This window comes from Cyprinus carpio, chromosome A18 (genome assembly GCF_018340385.1).
Source record: "Cyprinus carpio isolate SPL01 chromosome A18, ASM1834038v1, whole genome shotgun sequence".
NCBI lineage: Eukaryota > Metazoa > Chordata > Actinopteri > Cypriniformes > Cyprinidae > Cyprinus > Cyprinus carpio.
Genome location: NC_056589.1, coordinates 28659812 through 28680277, shown reverse-complemented (window position 1 = coordinate 28680277; position 20466 = coordinate 28659812). Strand labels below are relative to the sequence as shown.

General features: G+C 36.3%; 1 protein-coding gene across 1 annotated transcript in view; it reads left to right on the top strand.

Moving 5' to 3' along the window:
• The window catches only part of LOC109072510 (transcription initiation factor TFIID subunit 4-like), a 94007-nt gene that overhangs the window by 49731 nt on the left and 23810 nt on the right, over positions 1–20466 (top strand). Inside the window, 1 exon segment of the mRNA XM_042775845.1 lies at positions 13609–13788. Coding sequence (XP_042631779.1) covers positions 13609–13788 — 180 coding nt within the window.

The following is a 20466-nucleotide window of genomic DNA, read 5'->3' as shown; positions in this document are numbered from 1 at the left end:
TAGTGCCATACTCTACATGTTTAAGCTACTGGAAATTCTACCTCCTTAAATTCTAATTGCAATTCTGCATCCTGTTTGAAATAGGAATTAGAATTTAAATTGATTCTCAACTGAGTTCTGAATGGTGCACAGCCCTGGTTGACGAGCTGTGAAGATAAATGAATTATACACACCATCTATAGCGATTTACTCTCATGCATTAGGGCATGATTGCTTTTGTACTAATTGTGAACAAACCCTTTTTTTTTAAGAATTTGTACTATTTATGTTCAACTCAAGATTTCTTTTTGTACTAACACAACTGATTATTTATACTAATTTTAATGATCTCTAAAGAAAATGCAAGTGTTTTTGTTCATGCAAACCTCTTTTAACTATGCTGAAGTGGTTGCCAAGGGGTTGCTATGCAGTTTCTAAGATGTTCTGAGTGTTTTTCAGCATGCTGCTGTTGCTACAGTGTTTTAGGGGGTTTCTAAGGTGTTCTGGTGGTTGCTAGATGCTTAGTGTGAAAAGTGATCAGTGATCGTCTGCTCTGTACAGTAGATGTGCATTTGTGGTATTTTTTCTCCTGTTTCATGGTGCAGCTGGTGAAAATGATGCATCTAATTACTTAGTAAAGAATCAACGCACCTTTTCTCAATAGCACACATGATTATAGGAATAACAGTCTGATGCATGAATGCTGAACTTTGATGCTCAGTTCTAAGGTTTGGTAACTAATTGTCACCCGTGTATCTCCTTCACTGGATCTCCTGACTGTCATCTGTCCGTCTTGTTTTAGGTATCACCACTGTTTCCTCTCACTCTCTCTCTCTTCGGTTCCACATTAGAGAGGTGTAACCCTTTAGAGTGGATTGTAGTCTTCCCATCAGCCTGTGCTGTATGTAAATGAGGTGATTTGTAATAGGCTGTGCCAGAGGCCGTGTGATCAAAGTGGATCTCCGCCCTGTTAAGTGAGAGGCAGCTCATCATCTCAACACAGCCAGATTAACTTTCCAACCACAGAACGACGACTACAGCTCACACACACACACACACACACACACACACGCTCCGTCTGTGTCATCAAAAACTCCCGAATTGTTTCCAATCAGAATTTTAAATAGGCTGAAATCTCTTTTATTTGCTGTTGCACCAGAAATGGTGTTTTTCCGTCTCTCTCTCTCTCTTTCTCTGGGCGTAATGGCCGCGGTCGTGTCTCAGTGCGGTTCTTCCTCCGGTTTTCATCTTCTGATGGGCTTCAGGCGACAGAGCTGCTGTTTGCGTCTGTCGTAGAGGTTTCGCACATCTGCCCAAATTTTCATCAGGATAATGAGGTTGATCTGCGCTGCTTTCACTCTCTGTGACGGGTAGAACGGCGAGAGAGAGGTTTATTACAAATATAACCACACCATGGACACACACACACACACACACACACACACACACACACACACACACACACACACACACACACACACACACACACACACACACACACACACACAGTATACTGTACTTATGTGATGTGTGTGTGTTAAGGAAAGAGTCTTTCTGCATCTCTTGTCAGTGTCACTAGTAGTCATGTTTATACCAACAACTTGCACAACAATTTATTTTAAGGGGAAATGTAGTTTAAAAAATTTCTCTCATTTACTCAGCTTCATCTATTCACAATTTCCTTTAGTGTTCCATAGAAAAGATATTTACAGGTTTGGAACGATGTGGGTGAGTAAATAATGATGACACAATTCTAATTTTTGACTAACATATCTTATATCTTATCATATATTTTGGATTTTATACCTTTTTAATGGTCAGATTTAATGTCTTTAATAACTCATTTCACTAAAATACAATTATCAATAAGTAGGTTACTTAATTTATTTCACTACAGATTACAAAATACATAAGTTTTGCAATTTAATCTTAATACTTTTGCATATTTTGGAACACTAATTAAATACGATGCTCAAGAAGGCAACATGATGCATTAAGTGCTGGGGTGTGTAAACCTTTTGCATTGGATAAATAAGTAAATTGTACTTATTTTGTCTTCTGGGAAACATGTAAACATGTAGCTTCTGAAGGGCAGAATTAAATAAAAATATCTTTAAACAAATTAATTTACACATCAAAAGTTTACCCCCTGCTCTTAATGCATCCTTATTAATCATCAATAAACATTAAAACCTCCCGCCCTTTTGTAATAGTTGTGTAAGAGTGAAAAGATGGATCTCAAAATCATACAGTCATTGTTGGAGAGGGTTCAAAATACACAGAAGATGCTGGAAGACCAAAGAAAGATGTCTCAAACTGTGCTCAAATTAGCCAAGATACCAACATCTGCAATCAAAAGTCTGAGATCTCAGCTTGGTCTCCTCAACAAATTCTCCCCAAACCAAACGATCTGCTCTTCTAAGCACATTCATTTTATATCATTATGTATGATTTCATATTGAGATCTCTGAGATTTGATTGGGGACAAATCCGAGCGCAGTTTGAGACATTTTTGAGCTCTTTTCTGCCAGTCTATGAGAAGCTTCTCCTGAGTCTTTTTCAATTTGCTCTCCTTTGAAACTGCAGTTGCGCTATCGACGAGATCTGACTTGTGATTTGTCTTTCCTTCGGGAGACGCTGTTAAACGAGTGTCTGCCTCGACAAGCGTGTGCGTCTGATGGACAGATGTTGTGTGATCGGGGCAGGTTTCCTAACCATTCGTCTTTTTCAGCCCTTCACAAACATCCGATTCCCCGTAATGTCATCGAGCGTGTGTGTTCGGGAACCTATTTCCACAGTCCTCAGCGATGCCCAAAGGTCAGACGGGATATTTTTAAAGTGCCCTCGGTGAAAATCAATGGCCAAAAAAAGAGACAGGATGCAGGAACAGGGCCGCCCGCCCTAATCAGCAGCGCCTCGCCGCAGATACAACGAATCTGCAGAGAAAAGCGGAGAGATTGTGAGGGGACACATGACAAATAGAGAGAGGAAGAAGGCAAAATAAAGTGAAAGAAGCCGCAAATACATAAAAGAGAGCGAGCGAGAGAAGCCCTGGCAGATACATCACTGTGTCAGGTCACACAGACACTCTGCGGCCACAGACTCAACAGGAGAGGAGAGGCACCGCTCAACACAGAGAGGAGCGGAGAGGAGAGTCAGGGCAGAGGACGCAGAGTGACCACTGCTGACCACCTGGGTAAACCGGTGCATTTTACCACAACAGCCCCTGGTCCAGCGCACCCGCCGGCCGCCGTGTCACAGACAAGGACAGAGTAACAGAGGTGGAGTAAACGTTGGCTCCCGGTGCTGCGAAACGCAGGAGTTTATACTGCTGCTGCTGATGACTGTGAGCGGAGGCAAACACAGAAGAAGATCAATCAGAGCAATTTAATCTGAGACCAAACAACAGATGAATCATCTAAAAATTAACATTCTGTCATCATTTACTCACCCTATATATATATATATGTGACCCTGGAGAACAAAAACACAAGTCTCTGGGGTATATTTGTAGCAAAAGCCAAAAATACATTGTACGGGTCAAAATTATTGATTTTTATGCCAAAAATCATTAGGATATTAAGTAAATATCATGTTCCATGAAGATATTTTAAATTAAATATCATACTGTAAATGTATTAAAACTTAATGTTTGTTTAGCAATATGCATTGCTAAGAACTTCATTTGGACAAATTTAAAGATGATTTTCTCAATAGGCGATTCTTTTTTGCTCCCTCAGATTCCAGATTTTTAAATAGTTGTATCTCAGCCAAATATTGGTCCTCCAAACAAATCCATACATCAATGGAAATATTATTTATTCAGCTTTCAGATGATGTATAAATCATGATTTAAAAAAAAATGACCCTTATGACTGGTTTTGTGCTCCAGGGTCATATGTGTGTGTGTGTGTATATATATATATATATATATAATGTTCAGCAAGGATGCATGTAAATTGTGTGAAGTGACAGTAAAGACTGTGTAATGTTACTAAAGATTTTTATTTCAAATCAATGCAAGGTTCTTTAAACTTTATATCAAAAGAAACCTGAAAAGACATGCTTTCCATAATATATTAGCTTATATTTGTTTTCAACATTGATAATAATCAGAAATGTTTCTTGAGCAGCAAATTATATTCATATTAGAATGATTTCGAAGATCATGTGACACTGAAGACTGGAGTAATGATGCTGAAATATAGCTGCACAGCACAGAAATAAATTACGTTTTCAACACTGATTCACATAATAAGAAAGTGTTTTTTGAATTGTAATAATATTTCACATTTTTTTTATGATTTTTTGATCAAATAAATGCACAGCCTATTTGAGCAGAAGAGAAGAGAAGAAAACATTAACAATTTTTAAAAACCTCAAACTTTTGAACTGTTCCTTAAAGGTGAAGTTCGTAATATTTAGATTTAGTTTGTGATGTGCCAGTTTAATGTTCAGTCACTATTAGTGAAACACTGACTCTGTGATGCTTTCAGAACATCAGTCTGCCTGTATGCCAATGACGGGAGTTAGGGGGCGGGGCTATATGTTTGACTGACCAATAGAGATGAGGCAGTGGGGGCTGTAGGAGGCCACCAGCAGCAAAATATTTCAATATATAATAACAGATATAGACAGTACTGTTGTAGCCTGCCACAGAAATAGAGTTTACGGTTTGAAATCTGAAGCCCTATATTTCCATTAATGGCCCAATTAGACCCAGTTCTGAAAGTTTAAAAAACACCACAATATGGTCTGATATACCTGTGGTCCATCGGACTCATTTATGAAGATATTACGTGGCATGCTTTATTCTTGTGTTTGGTGAGTGAATTTCACTTCATCCCTGACCTGATTGAAAACCCTTTGTCCTCTTTCCCCTCTATGTGTCTTGCTTTCTCTCTATCTTGTTCGTGTTTCACATCCTTCACGTGAAACTTGAATGTGTCCGGTGGGAATCTCTTGGCTCTTTGTTCAAATCGTTTTCCTCAAATATTTTCCCTCCTCAGGCGATTGCAGTTTCTCATTCCTCCATTCTCACCATTCTTTTTTCCCTTCGTCATATTCTCTGTTTTTTATTGCTAGCGTTGCATTCTTACACCACAGCATTGTGTGTAGCAGCCCCATCCAATAAGACTGACATACATAAAAGAGCCACAGACACAAACATCCCATAATGCCTGAACACTTTGGTTCTTTCTGTAAAGCAAACTATCCTTTGGAAAATCTGGCTATGCAGAAGGAAAGATGCGCTCTGAGTGGAAGTTTGTGTGGATTGATTTAGCCAAGATCTCAGAATGTGAGGGAATATTATCATCATGGAAGGAATTTGAATCATTCTGATATGTAAAAAAAAAACAATTTGAAAAAGTTTGAAAGTTGTTTTAAATGACTCCAGATCTGTTTTTAAACTACTGATGTTTGCTAAATTTAGCATCATTATTATTAGTGCTCATCGTTATGCGCAAAACATAACTAGATCCATACAAAAATGCATTTTATCAATTGGTTATTTCTCTTTTAATACAAGCACAAATAATTACTTGGGTCACGAATTATAAGTAAAAGTGTTCTCAAGAGTGTTTCAGGTTAAGTCTGAACTTCGTCTCATTTTTTTAATTAAATATTATTTTTTAATGGTTTTCATTATGCATAAACTTAATGCAAACAGAAATGAACACAACAAGCACAATAATAATAATAATAATAATAATGATAATAAAAATAATAATGATAATCAGACGTTTCTCCAAAAATTGTTTAGGACAAATAAAAATATCAAAAATTAAATAAATAATGGTATAAAATCAATGTATATAGAAGCTCAGATTATATGTTATTGGGAGAGTTTAATGAGAAATATTCAGTTCATATCAATATCTTGGCAAATCTGAGCACAGTTTAAGACATTGCTGAGAATTTCTAAAGGAGACACATTTGTATATTTCTAAAGGAGACACGTTGGTATCTTTTCATTTCATTTTTTTTTGTAAAGTGCTTTGAGATGCTACTTTTAAAGGCGCTATATAAAATAAAGTTCATTATTAATATTATTTGAGATCACCAGTGTCTTTTTTGCAAGATGAAAAGCAGGAATCTGTGGCCATTTGCTCTCTATTTAATGTCATTTCTGTCTAGGAGGAACATTTGAGATACATTTGATTTAAATCTCAACCAAAATTCTAAAAATAAATGTTCAAAACCAAAACTCAAAAAGCCAAATAAAAGACAAAGCCACTGAAACGTCTGTCCTGAATCTGTTTTTATTTTCCTCTTTGTGGTTGCTTGTTTCATCCCTAAGATTCCTGAAGTCAAACCTCAGACGTAAGAAAGAAGTAATGGGGAAAAAAGAAGCTAGCTTTAAAAATACCTTTGGTGTTCCTGTGTGTTTGTGAATATTATTACAAAGTGCTGTAATGAGAGAAAGAACAACACAAAGCGAGATTTTTGCCTTCGAGCGAGATGTTGAGGAATCTGAACAGTGAAAGGCCCGAGTGTGTGTGTGCTCTTTTGTGTATGAACTGATGGGTCTGAGTGTGTGTGGCCGCCTGTAGGAGGTCTTTCTCTTTGTATGTGGATCTCCTTGGGATGTTAGCAGCAGGGGAATCAGGAATGAAGTGTTACTCTTTTGGGGATGAACTGATGGGTCTGAGTAACAGAGAGAAAAACACAACGAGAGAGAGAGACAGAGAGAGAGAGAGAGAGAGAGAGAGAGAGGAATAATGTTTGAATAGATTGCTATTTATTTTTTTAAGTTTTATAGACTGTTGTTCAAATATTTGGGGTCGGTAATGTTTTTGAAAGAAGTCTCTTATGTTCACCAAGGCTGCATTTATTTGATTAAAAATACATTAAAAATGTGAAATATTATTATAATTTAAAATAGCCGTTTTCTATGTGAATATCTGTTAAACTGTAATTTATTTCTGTGATGCGCAGCTGAATTTCCATCATCATTACTCCAGTCTTCAGTGTCACATGATCTTCAGAAATCATTCTAATATGATGATCTGCTGCTCAAAAAACATTTCTGATTATTATCAATGTTGAAAACAGTTGTGCTGCTTCATATATTTGTGGAAACCGTGATTCATTTTATTTTTCAGGATTCACAGATGAATAGAAAGTTCAAAAGAACAATATTTCTTTTGTAACATTATAAATGTCATTTTTGATCAATTTAATATGTTCTTGCTGAATAAAAGTATTAGGTTCTTGTAATTTGATGAATTATATATATATATATATATATTTCATTATATTGTATATTAAGAAGGCATTTGTTATATAATTTCTTTACAGTACATCAGAGCTAGACTGTGATGGTTCTGGCCTCCAGTCATCATTTGTTTCTAACCATGTTTACGCAGCAACAAACGTCATTCCAGAAACACAAGTAGAAGGAATTTCAATGTAAATCATAAATCACATTTATGCACCACTTCATGTAAGAATGGTTTATGTATGATTCAAACTGATACTACATCTGCCTGAAACATTGATGCAACAATTTACATGCAGTAAGAATGATTTTACAAGCAATTTACACAGAAATTCCTTCTGCTGATGTTTCTTGAATGAGGCTTAATATGTTTACAATGATTTTGCTTCTTTTTTTTTTTTTTAAATAATGGTAAAAAATAAATTAAACTATATATTCAAATATGTATTAGAAATAATAATATAATATAATATAATATAATATAATATAATATAATATAATATAATATAATATAATATAATATAAAATAATTGATTATAATAATATATTTAATAAATAAAGTCAATTTTTAATGCCAGTGAATTTCTGGTGAATTTTTACTCGAGACAATTTAATACGAATCATTTTAAAAACACATTTCACAGAAATTCCTTCTGCTCGTATTTCATGAATAATATGTGTAAAATCATTTTGCCATTCTAAAATTATTATTGCAAAAACTTTTGTATACCAATGCAATTCTGTTTTCAATATTTTAGTTTAGATTTATTTTAATTTTAAATTCTGCCGTTTAAGAGTGGCCTCAAGCTGCACAGTGAACACATTTCCATCATTTCCACCTCCAGCGCAAACACTGCAAAAACTTTCATCACCTTACACCCTCCACACTATCAACAAGATGAACAACATGGCCTCACACCTCCCCTGCCAAAGACTCCTTTCTCCTCTCCCTCGAGCGTTTGCACGAAACACGAACAGAAAAGGCCGAGCGAGAGAAAGAAAGATGGTCTAGAGAGAGAGAGAGTTTAGAGAGAGTGTGCCAACCCCATCCGCATGTTTTCATTAGATTGTCGTGTTGGCTAATTAGAGAGCGGCGGCATGATTCACCTTGTTAATTAGAAGGACGTTGCATGTTCACACCATCGGCCCCTGGCTGCGCCGTCCAGAGCGAAAACGAGAGATCCAGAGAACGAGAGGGCTCTTCTTCAACGCCCGCAGTCTCTCCTTCTCTGAAGATCCTTTTGCTTTTTGATTCGAGAATGAATAAATCATCTGCGCCGTCCTTTCAGTGTGCATTCGACTCTTCATCTGCCACCGATGCAAATTACAGCTGATCAGTCGAAGGTGACATCGTGCTACTTACAGAAGAAAGAAGAAGAGGTTAAGAGGGGAAAAGACTGCTTGCCCAAGCACGGGTGACACTTTCTACTTAGATAAGTGGGTTTTTAATGATCTCCTCTCGCAGGAGGCAAACGATGTTGCTTGAATGCATTATTCTGAAATTCCCCTTCATATCATAACGTGAAGCGCTCTCTGCTCATGCCAGCGCATTGCTCCCATTGTTTTCACTGCTGTTAAGTTAATAACGCCAGCAATAATTAAAGATGGATACCAGCCAAGGTCAAACGGCGCACACATGTCTGCGTTTCTGTTGAATATGAATGGTGCTTTAAGAGCAGGAAGTGACCTCATAATGAGCCGGACCCCTGGGGACGCCTGGGGTGTTTGTGTAATTGGGGTTTGGCTTGAACTGCAGGTCTCTAGAAATCGCTGCAACAAAGACCAAACTTCAGCCGGTGCTTTTAAAAAGCCAGTGCTTTTGCTGCATGAATGTGTTTTGATCTTCAGTGTCTTTCTGCCCAGCGTCAGCATGTCAAGCCCTGTTTGACCCTGAGGTCAGTGCACAGAGAGATCAGTGATTTACACATTTACACATGATGACTCTAACCGGATCTGCTCAAAAACTGTGCAATTTTTCATTTTTTTTTTTTTTTTAATAAATATATATTTCCTAAAAACTCAATTTTATTCAGTATAATAAATTAATAACTTTTCCTTTCAGTTCATCATCGTCTGGCTTTTGAAATACAACCGTGTTTTATTTTTCCGAAACTGCAATTATCTGATATTGTAAATATTTATGTGAAATGCTGATACTTAAAAAACAACATAAAACTCAAACTGGACTTCCTTCTTTCATTTTTCTAGGGATGAAATGATTCACCAGTGCATTTTATTCTAATGAACATTATTTTGTCTTCATAATCATTCATTCAAATGTCATTTGTCTCTGCTTCTGGATATTTTTCTCTTCTTTTAGATATAAATATATATGTATATATGTCCTGCCCTATAGGACATATATATATACATATATATTTTGGATATTCTGTTTCTCAAAAAAACATGGCACATCACAGAAGTATTGTTAAGTATTTAATGGGTTACATTTTTAAATAAAAAAATATATTAAAAAATTATTTTTTTATGTTAACAATTATTATTTTTTCCAAATAAACATTTTTAAACTATATAATAATAATAATAATAATAATAAATAAACTATAATAATTTTTATTTTATTTATATACTATTATTATTATTTATATATTATTATTTTATTATTTATTTAAGAGGTCAATATTTTTTGGAATTGTTACTATATTTGTGGTTCTTTTAAAACATTTTTATTTAAATCATGTAATTCTTTGTTAAAAAAAAAATTCAGTTAAACATTATTTTTCAATGAATTATTTTTTCTTTTTTCTTTTTTATCGATTTATGATGTTATTATTTGTGGAATATTTTTTTTATTTTTTCTCTTCAAATTAAACATTATTTTTCAATTAAAACATTGTTTTTTATTTATTTTTTTATTATTGATTTACGATTTTGTGGATTATATAATTTTTTTTTATTTTTTTGGCACTCCATTTAAGATTTTGTGGATTATATTATACTTTTTTTTTTTTTTATTTGGCACTCCAGCGAAGAGCAGAGCACTGCTCAGTGTCCTGGGGCAGGAGGGTGAGAGGCCAGATTTTGCCCCCTGCTGGTCCTTTATGTTCCAGACTCTGGTGTTACTGAACCTCAGTGTTGCCCAGTGAAAGCCCACTCCAAACCAGCCCGAGCCTCCCGTTCCGCTCCGGCACAGACATCTGTCTGTGAGAGTGTGTGCAGCGCCGTGGGTCTGTGGCCTGTGGGGGGAGAGCAGGGAGAACAGAAGGTCCTGTAGGGCTGATAGAGACGGGCAGGTTTGGCCATCATGACGAACAGAGCTCAAATCTTCACCCGTATGTGAAGTGAAGCTGGAGATGTGGATCTGTGTGGCTGTGATTCGGGATGGAAGACCAGCGAGTCAGATAGACAGACACAGAGATAGACAGATATTCAGATTGACAAATTGTACACATTTTCAGTTTGCTGTGACTTTGCTTTACAGTCTTTAACATGTGATCGCATTGCATTGCCCTAGTGTTGACCTTTGTAAATAATCATAGTGTACAAGAGCAACAGCCACTGTTCTCAAGTCTGAAAGAACCAAACGTAAAGATATTGATCATCCACAGGACGGTGTGATTTGTGTGTAAATGGCTGCTAAAGGTTATCGTATCGTTTCTGATGCTGAAATGTTACACAAGATGAAATAAGGAAATAAGTACTTGATGTTTTAAGAAAGCATCTCTTTGCACAGAGTACAGTGTGTAAGCGTCTCCGCTTCATTATTCTCATGTGATGAGCGTAATTACGACATGCAAAACTTCTGTAAGTTTTACTTAACGCTGAGAGCAATTACCATTTCTACAATCAGCCAACTATTAAACATTTATTTTTGAAGCAGCACTGAGAATATATTAGCAGTTAGACAAAATAATTCATATGAATATTTCTCTAAATTTGTCCCCTGTAATGAGCGCGGCGCTTAACTAACTCTACACATAGTTGAGCTATAACCCCCCCCCCCGCTTCATTCTCTCTGGTGCATGTGGGTGATTCGTCTGTAATGGCGAAGCTCTGAGAGCTGGCACCACAGATGGCACGCTGGGACCTGCATTTATCAGAACGCCATAAATCTGAGACTCCGGCAGTTGCTGCAGGCGTGAAGCGGGCGCAGAGTCTGGTGCCAACTGCTGCGCAGACATGCCGGCTCGGTCCCTTGAGTGGGGGCTCGCGGGCTGCTGGCGGAAATAGGATTATCTCAGGGGTCAGCGGTCTGCGTCTGCTGATATGTACGGTGATATCAGGACTGGGGGGGATGTAGAGAGTCAAAGCACTTAGTGAACAGCCCACTGAACGTTAAAGGGGCGGCTCAGCCAAAAATGAACATCTTTATGTTGTTCCAAACTTATGGTGACCACAAAAACACACCATTTAGTCCATACTAGGGATGCACTTGCATAAAAGTATTATTATTATTATTAATATGAAATACTATACTAAATGATAGTTTATTTCTTTATTAATTTGTTCTTGGTCATTTAATAAAATAGTACTTAAATAATGATAACTATTATTGTTTCATTTTATAATTATTGTTATCATTATTTAAAAATTAGTTATTTATCTTTCATATTTCCTGATTGTTAAAAAAATGAAAGTAATGTTTAGTAATAATAACTGTCATTGTTTTGTATTATACTTATTACAGTACAGTAATATTTGCTATAGTAGAATTTCTTAATTGGTTTAATTTTATCATTTAATAAAATAATATTTAAATATTATTAATATAACAACCATATCTATTGTGATTACTATTATTATTATTTATTATTAAAGAACTTTTATTATTTTACAATAGTATTTATTTATTGTTTAATGTTTATAATAACATTATTATTATTATTATTATAATAAACTTGTTTATTGATTTTATAGTGCAATGTTATTATTACTATAATAAGATTTGTTTTGATATAATTGAATAAAATATAATATTTAAATATTAATATTAACAACTATTATTATTATTAGTAGTAGTAGTAGTAGCAGTAATAGTAAAAGTAGTAGTAAAACATATTTATTTTGCAGTATTTTAAATATTTATTTTGCAGTACAGTAGTATTATTACTATTGTTATATTTCTTAATTGGTTTATGTTTTAAATTTACTAAAATAAAAACATTATTATTATTATTATTCTAAGGACTGAATGCTAGGGGCATTGCATCTTTGTCACCTTTTTCAAGAATTTGCATCCTTGGTCTTCTGAAGCGATATGATATGATCTTATTGACTTCTATGGAGCCCATCAGCCTCTGATCACCGTCCACTTTCATTATATGGAAACGAGCTACAATGAACATTCTGCTAAACATCTCATTTTCTGTTTATATCGAGGAAAGAGAAAGTCATACTATGTGTTTGAAATGACATTTATGGTTTATCTGTCCTTCCAAATGCATCTTCTAGACAACATTAAGATTAAACAGAAAGCAAACTGAGGTGTTTCTTCTGAAAAGAAGACTGTTTTATGGTTTCACAAGAATTTATTCCTCTAAAGTGATGCCTAAGGGTGTTTTTCCAGGGTGTTGCTGCAGGTCAAGATGATCATGTCTTCATAATGCCACCACAGAGGGACATGCATGTGCTTTTCTTTGTGCTGACGGACAGCGTCCCACCGGGCATCTGACACCACAGACTCACTGTCTACAGACACAGTTTGCAATGGCTGTTGAAAACCAAAGCAATCTTTATAACATGCCATTTTGAGGGCAACATCACAGTTCTCTCTGATCTCACACACACACAGAACTGACTGCATGAAAGATTGCATTGATTGCCCTCATTCAGTTTAGCAACACACACACACACACACACACACACACACACAACACAGTCTCTCTCAAACACCAGCGGGCACAGGGCGGTTCACTCCCTCACTGCAGACAGACTGTGACGGCCGTGTGTGTGTGTGTGAAGCCATATGTGGCTGTGTATGTCTCTGTACGTTTGTGTGTGTGTGTGTGCGCTGGCCTCGGGCTCAAACACGTCCTCAGAAAGGGTCTGTGAGCGAGGCTGCCCCGCAGGAAACCGTGACATTACCTGAGGCGCCACTAGGCCCTCTTACACTTCACAAAGTGAAAAATCACATCAGAGCGTGTGAGCCGACACACACACACACACACACACATTTATATTCACACCTAAATGTCTCTAAACACACTAAAAACAACGTTTTAAAGATTTTTGAGGTCGAAGACACTGATGGATGTGTTGATTTGATGAGCTTTTTTGCAGATGATGATGTCACTTCCTGTGACATCATGCCACAGCTTGACAACAGCTAGCTTGGTTGTTGGCATGTAATAATTTTTAGATTTTTGCATTTTCTGTTTGTCTGGATGCAATTTGTCATCTTAATGTCCTGGTGTCTGTAATATGATGTTTTTTTTTTCTGTTTTCAGATGCAGCAGCAGGAACTCGCCCAAATGAGACAAAGAGACGCCAACCTGACGGCACTCGCCGCTATCGGCCCTCGGAAGAAACGCAAAGTGGACTCACCAGGAGCTACAGCGACAGGCACTGAGGTACGAACCTCTCTACACCGAACCGTATTACATGAGTGCAAGCTGAGATATGAAATTGTATTATTTGATCCCTAATTGTAAAGGATGGATATTAAGCACTGGTTGATATATATATATATATACAGTACAGGTCAAAAGTTTGGAAACATTACTATTTTTAATGTTTTTGAAAGAAGTCTCTTCTGCTCATCAAGCCTGCATTTTTTTATTTGATCAAAAATACACCGAAAAAACAGTAATATTGTGAAATATTATTACAACTTAAAATAATAGTTTTCTATTTGAATATACTTTTAAAAAAAATAATTTATTCCTGTGATGCAAAGCTGAATTTTCAGCATCATTACTCCAGCCTTCAGTGTCACATGTAACATCCACGTCTATCACATGATCCATTTAGAACTCATTCTAATATTACTGATTTATTATGAGTGTTGGAAACAGTTCTGCTGTCTAACTATATTTGGATGAAAAAAAGGTTAAAAAGAACTGCATTTATTAAAAAAAAAAAAAAAAATTCTAATAATATATATTCTAATAATATATTTTCTTTACTATCACTTTTTATCAATTTAACACATCCTTGCTGAATAAAAGTATTGATTTTTTCTAAAAAAATGAAAGAAAAAAAAATGACTGACCTCAAATTACTGACACGCAGTAGTGTATATTGTTATTACAAAATATTTATATTTTAAAAAACAAGCTTCTTTTTTTTTTTTTAACTTTTTATTCATCAAAGTATCCTAAAAAAGTATCACACTGTTCTGAAAAAAATTTAAGCAGCAGAACTGTTTCCCAACTTTGATAATGAATCATCATATTAGAATGACTTCTAAAGGATCATGTGATAATGATCCTAAAAATTCAGCTTTGCATCACAGAATAAATGATAATTTAAAGTATAATAAATTAAAAACAATTATTTTTAAATTGTAATAATATATCACAATATTACATTTTTTTTCTGTATTTTTGATCAAATAAATGCAGGCTTGATGACAGAAGAAAAAACTTCTTTCAAAAACATTAAAAATAGTAATGTTTCCAAACTTTTGACCTGTACTGTATATATTTAGCTATATTGACCAGCCTTACTGGATATTATGGCGTGTGTTTGATATTTACGTCATACTCTCGGGTGTTGATGCAGAGTTTCGATGTTAAATACTTTAATTCTTATATTACCCATAACAAAATTAAACCAGAGGCAAAAGTAAACCGCAGAGGGTTTTCCCCTGCTGTGTTCGTCCAGTTTCCCACAGCAGTGAACGGGACTGGACGTCTGTCCTCCGTGAGAGCGTTACAGTGTTGTTTCGATGCAGATCGCAGTGCCGCTCCACATATGGCTACCAGCTCTGCTCTGCATTACACAGGATTACGCCGCGCACTCTGGAGACATGAAGAAACGCCACTATTATATTTCCTCGACATGGTGTTGTACATGAAGTCACTGGGTTTAGCTGCATCTGGTGAATGTTTAGCTCTTGCCGTCAGAAGGCCTGCTCGTATTCCCTCACGGATTCTGACTAATGTTTGAATACCATAAACTGGAAAAAAACACTTTGTTAATGTCAGCTGGTCATTTTAAAAACCTGCTTGTTGCTGTGTGTGTGTGTGTTTGGTCAAATACTTCACTGAACATAACCTCAGTGAAAGCAGGCTAACTAAATAAATGCGTTATTTCTGCTCCGTGAACACCATCCTGACCTCCTTCACTTTATTATAACTGTCAACCAGAAGCATGATAATGTTTGCGCTTTATGGGTTTGTTGTTGGTTACAGCATTAAAATCGACTTCATTTGGCTCTTTTTTCAAATTAAAAACGCATCTCTGTCATCAAATTCATCAAATAATGACTCGTATGAAACCCAGAATAATTGATTTCTGAATTGAAGTACTTGCCTCTTTTTTTGTATCAATGCAGCATCGTATTTCATCATTGGTGCAGCAAATTGGGTACTATACTAAAAAAAAAAAAATCACTTCCAAAAATCATAATTTATGTCCTTGTGTTCTAGTTAAAAATGTCTAAACATTCTTGAGAAGCAGCATTGTGTTAGATGACCAGATAAAAATACTTTTTTTTCAGTAAAATACACCTATAACCGTTGAAGGTGAATCTGTGATGTTTGTGGCAGAACTGTGGTTGAAATTTGTATGATTCTAATGAAACTAGCATTAGATTAAACACCATTTGTGAATCATGATGGTCAGAATGTTTTACTTTGACTTTAATGAAAAATTATTTTCTACTCAGCAAGGTTGCATTTATTTGATCAAAAAAACAGTAAAAACAGTGAAATATTATTACAATTTAAAAAAACTGCTTTCTATGTGAATATATACTAAAATGTATTTTCTTTGATGCGCAGCTGAATTTTCAGCATCATTACTCCAGTCTTCAGTGTCACATGATCTTCAGAAATCATCTCTAATATGATGAACAATGATTAGAAAAATAAACATTTCTGATTATCATCAATGTTAAAAACAGTTGCGCTGATGAATATTTTTGTGGAAACTGTGATGAGTTTTATTTTTCAGGATTCACCAATGATTAGAAAGTTCTAAAGAATAGCTTTATTTGAAACAGAAATCTTTTGTTACATTATAAATGTCTTTACTGTCACGTTTGATCATTTAATGTGTCTTTGCTGAATTATTATTATTTTTTTTAATTGTTTATTGAAAATTATTATTTTTTTTTAATGTTTTGGACCTTAAACTTTTGAACAGTAGTGTTATATTGTGAATGTAGTCACAGCTTAAGGACGTTATGAATATAATATTATTCAGTACCATCGTGTATATTTCAAAGTACCTAGTACTGAGTATCAGTACTTCTGGCTAAGGGTCTTGGCTGTTTTGTGTGTTTCTGTTTTTTTTATTTTTGGTGTTTTTCTCGTGCCCATCTGACCACCTCTCATGATCACAAGAGAAGAGAAAGGCAGGACAGACAGAGGGAGGAATCTTAACTTATTTTAAGTTTTTTCACCTCCGTCTCTTAATTTCTTATTTCGGCTGGGGGCAAGCGTTGCCGCCCTGGGGCGTTTTCACTGCTTTCTCCAGAGCAAAGTGAATGTGACTTTTCTAAGGGGGTCACGGAGTTGCTTCGGGCTACAGCAGCACTGCTGTATTCCGGCCTTCTCCGAGTTTCACTCTGGGGCTCGGCAGAGATTTCATCTGCGCACGAATGTGCCGTGGGGCGTGAGCTCAGGGTGAGCTGCTCCGCTTCACTCGCGGTCCTCTGTTTGTAGTATACCCACACTTCTCTTCCACCACGATAAAAACAAACAAAAGCCTCTCAGTGTCTGGAAACAGCCACCAGACTGAGAGGGAGCAATGAGAGAGATGCTGAAAGAGAGGTTTAAAGATAATTATTATAGTTAACTAAAACTAAAACTGAAAAAAAAAACCTGAAAAAAAAAACAAAAAAACTTGAAATAAAATAAAATTTTACTGAAATAAAATATAAAAAAGTTACATTTATTTTGCCAAAGAAAACAGTTCTCATTTTTATTTAGTTTAACTTAATGTTCTAAAGTAAATAAAACAAAAATTTACATAAAATAATTAATTATTAAAAATAATAACCATAAATGACAATTACCCAATAAATTGACAAAAAAATTATTTAATTAAAATTAAAATGTAATTTAAATTAAATATAAAACAAAAAATAAAACAAAAAAATAAAAATTTAATTTAATTAAAGTTAATTAAAATGTAATTAAAATTAAATATAAACAGAAAAACTAAAAATGTAAACTAATTAAAAAACAATTTAAAAAAAAAACAAAAACTAGCTATAATAGTATTTCAATGTTACTTAAACAATGCTGGTTTAAATCTTGTGCGTTTGTCATTGTTCTCCTTGAGACATTGCTATTGCTCAGATATTGCTCCTTCTGAACTCAGGAGACTTAATGGAGATTTCAGTTATGTTTTATTTAAGTTTGTCTGTTGTTTGTCCTAAAATGCTTAAAAAACATACACAAATGGGTGAGTAGTTGCCATTTAGTTAGATTATAGAGTGCATTTAATCTTGGGAGAATTTGGTGAGAAATTAAGATAATTTTTAATGTCTCATCAATGAATCAAAAAAAAACAATTCTAACTATTAAATTAGATCCTGCCAATTTTATCTTACTGAAAATTCTGTTTTTTGCACAAATACACCGTTATGTGTATTTGATACGGGAGAATATGATGAGTTTGGTGTCTTGACAAATCTGAGCACATTGTTGACTCTTGTGAAACTATGGAACACGTGTGATTACTGGGGCCATTTGTGATAGTCTGATGATACTTTAAGGGTAGTTTTGTCCTTTTTGAAGTCTGTAGCCTCTCATCATAATAATATTCTTCATGAGTTCTCTTTTTATGTTTCATAGAAGAATGAAAGTTGTACGGTTTTGGATCGACCTGAGGATTTCTTCATTTTTGGGTGAACTACTCCTTTACAGAGATCTCATTTGTGATGTTTCTGTCCTATGGGTTACCCTGAAACGCCCCGTAAAAGCATGTGTGTGACTGAAATCAGGTAGTGCTGGTGGCGGGGCGGCTTTTGGGTGTTTCTTCTTCCTCCTTCACCCCTCCTCTCCTCTCGTCTGGCAGGCAGCATATCGCCGTGGGGCTGAACCTGATAGCCCATGTTGAGTATAAAGTCTGTCTCCATCCTGAGCCGGAGAGCGCAAACAAAGAGGCCTTACAGCGCTCCGAGGGATAGATTAGAGAGAGGGAGACAGGGGCCCCTAACTGGCCCTCGCTTGGGGTCATTGCGCAGGCAGGAGCCGCAGTAACATACTCTGTCCTTTCGCTCTCAGAGAGCTTTGAAGTTCAGCACAAAGATACTGTTGTGGGACGTGAAAACGGAGCGAGAAAGAGAAAAAGAACGTGTAAATGAGTTTGTGAGTGAGTGAGTAAGTGTGATTAAATACACAGATGCAGGAAATGAGCCAACAACAATATTACAGGCAGGCATGTGTTTCGCTTTGACCCTGGCTCGTAATGCTTGTAAAATGTGGTTTTATAATTTATTACAGCATATAATGACTGTATTAAAATTTATTTACATTTATTTAGCACGTTTTTATTTCAAAAGCAACTTGAGTTCTCCCTAAGTAAATATTAATATTTCTGAGTGTCACCCAGTAGTGGAGAGTAAAACCAAAATTGCAACTAGAGTTTTGTATTTTCTCATGAAAATGTAAGTGTCATTTACAGTACAAATATCAATGCCATAATGCTTGCCATTTTATGGAATTCTAGGTGGTTGCTAGGGCGTTTGGGTAGTTGCCAGGGCATTTTCTAGGGTATTTTGGGTGGTTGCTAAGGCCTTGCTTGGGGGTGTTTTGGGTGGTTCCCAGAGTGTTACTAGGGTATTGTAGGACATTGCTGGCATGTGTTTACATGGATACCAATGGTGTTTTCTAAGTTATCATGGTGATCACTAGGGTGGTTTCTAGGGTGTTGCTGGGTATTTGTGTGGTCGTGAGAATGTTTCTAGGGTATTCAGGTGAATGGTAGGTGTTTGGTGGTTGCCAGGGTGTTACTAGGGTATTCTGGGTGGTTGCTAGGGCATTGCCAGGTGTTTGGGTTGTTGCCAGGGTATTTTTAGTGTATCCTGGGTGGTTGATATGGTGTTGCTGGGTGTTTGTGTGGTTGCCAGAATGTTTCTAGGGTATCATGGGTGGTCACTAGATGTTGGCTGATAGGTGTTTTGGGTGGTTTCTAGGGTGTTTCTAGGGCTTTCAGGGTGGTTTCCAGGGTGTTACTATGGTATTCTGGGTGGTTGCTCGGGCATTGCCAGGTGTTTGGGGTGGTTAGCCAGGGTGTTACTAGGGTATTATGGGTGGTCACTAGGTTTTTGCTAGGTGTTTGGCTGATTGCTAGGGTGTTTCTAGGGTTTTCAGGGTGGTAGCAAGGGTGTTTGGGTGGTTGTCAGGGTGTTTCTAGGGTATTCAGGGTGATTGATAGGTGTTTGGGTGGTTGCCAGGGTGTTATTAATATACTCTGTGTTTTCTATAGCACATCCCCGTGTTTTTTGTGTGGTATCTAGGGTTTTTCTATTGGATTATGGGTGGTCACTAGGGCGTTGCAAGGTGTTTGGGTGGTATCTAGGGTGTTTCTATGGTTTTCAGGGTGGTAGCTAGGGTGTTGCTGGGTGGTTGTCAGGGTGTCACTATTTTATTCTTATTTATTCCAATAGGTTGCTCGGGCATTGCCAGGTGTTTGGGTGGTTGCCAGGGTGTTACTAGGGTATTATGGGTGGTTGCTAGGGTGTTGCTGGGTGTTTGTGTGGTTGCCAGAATGTTTCTAGGGTATCAAGGGCGGTCACTAGGTTTTTGCTAGGTGTTTGGCTGATTGCTAGGGTGTTTCTAGGGTTTTCAGGGTGGTAGCAAGGGTGTTTGGGTGGTCGTCAGAATGTTTCTAGGGTATTCAGGGGTGAATGGTAGGGTGTTTGGGTGGTTGCCAGGGTGTTATTAGGATATTCTGGGTGGTTGCTAGGGCATTGCCGGGTGTTTGGGTGGTTGCCAGGGTGTTTCTATTGTATTATGGGTGGTCACTAGGGCGTTGCAAGGTGTTTGGGTGGTATCTAGGGTGTTTCTATGGTTTTCAGGGTGGTAGCTAGGGTGTTGCTGGGTGGTTGTCAGGGTGTTTTTTAGTGTATTCTGAGTGGTCACTAGGGCGTTGCAAGGTGTTTGGGTGGTATCTAGGGTGTTTCTAGG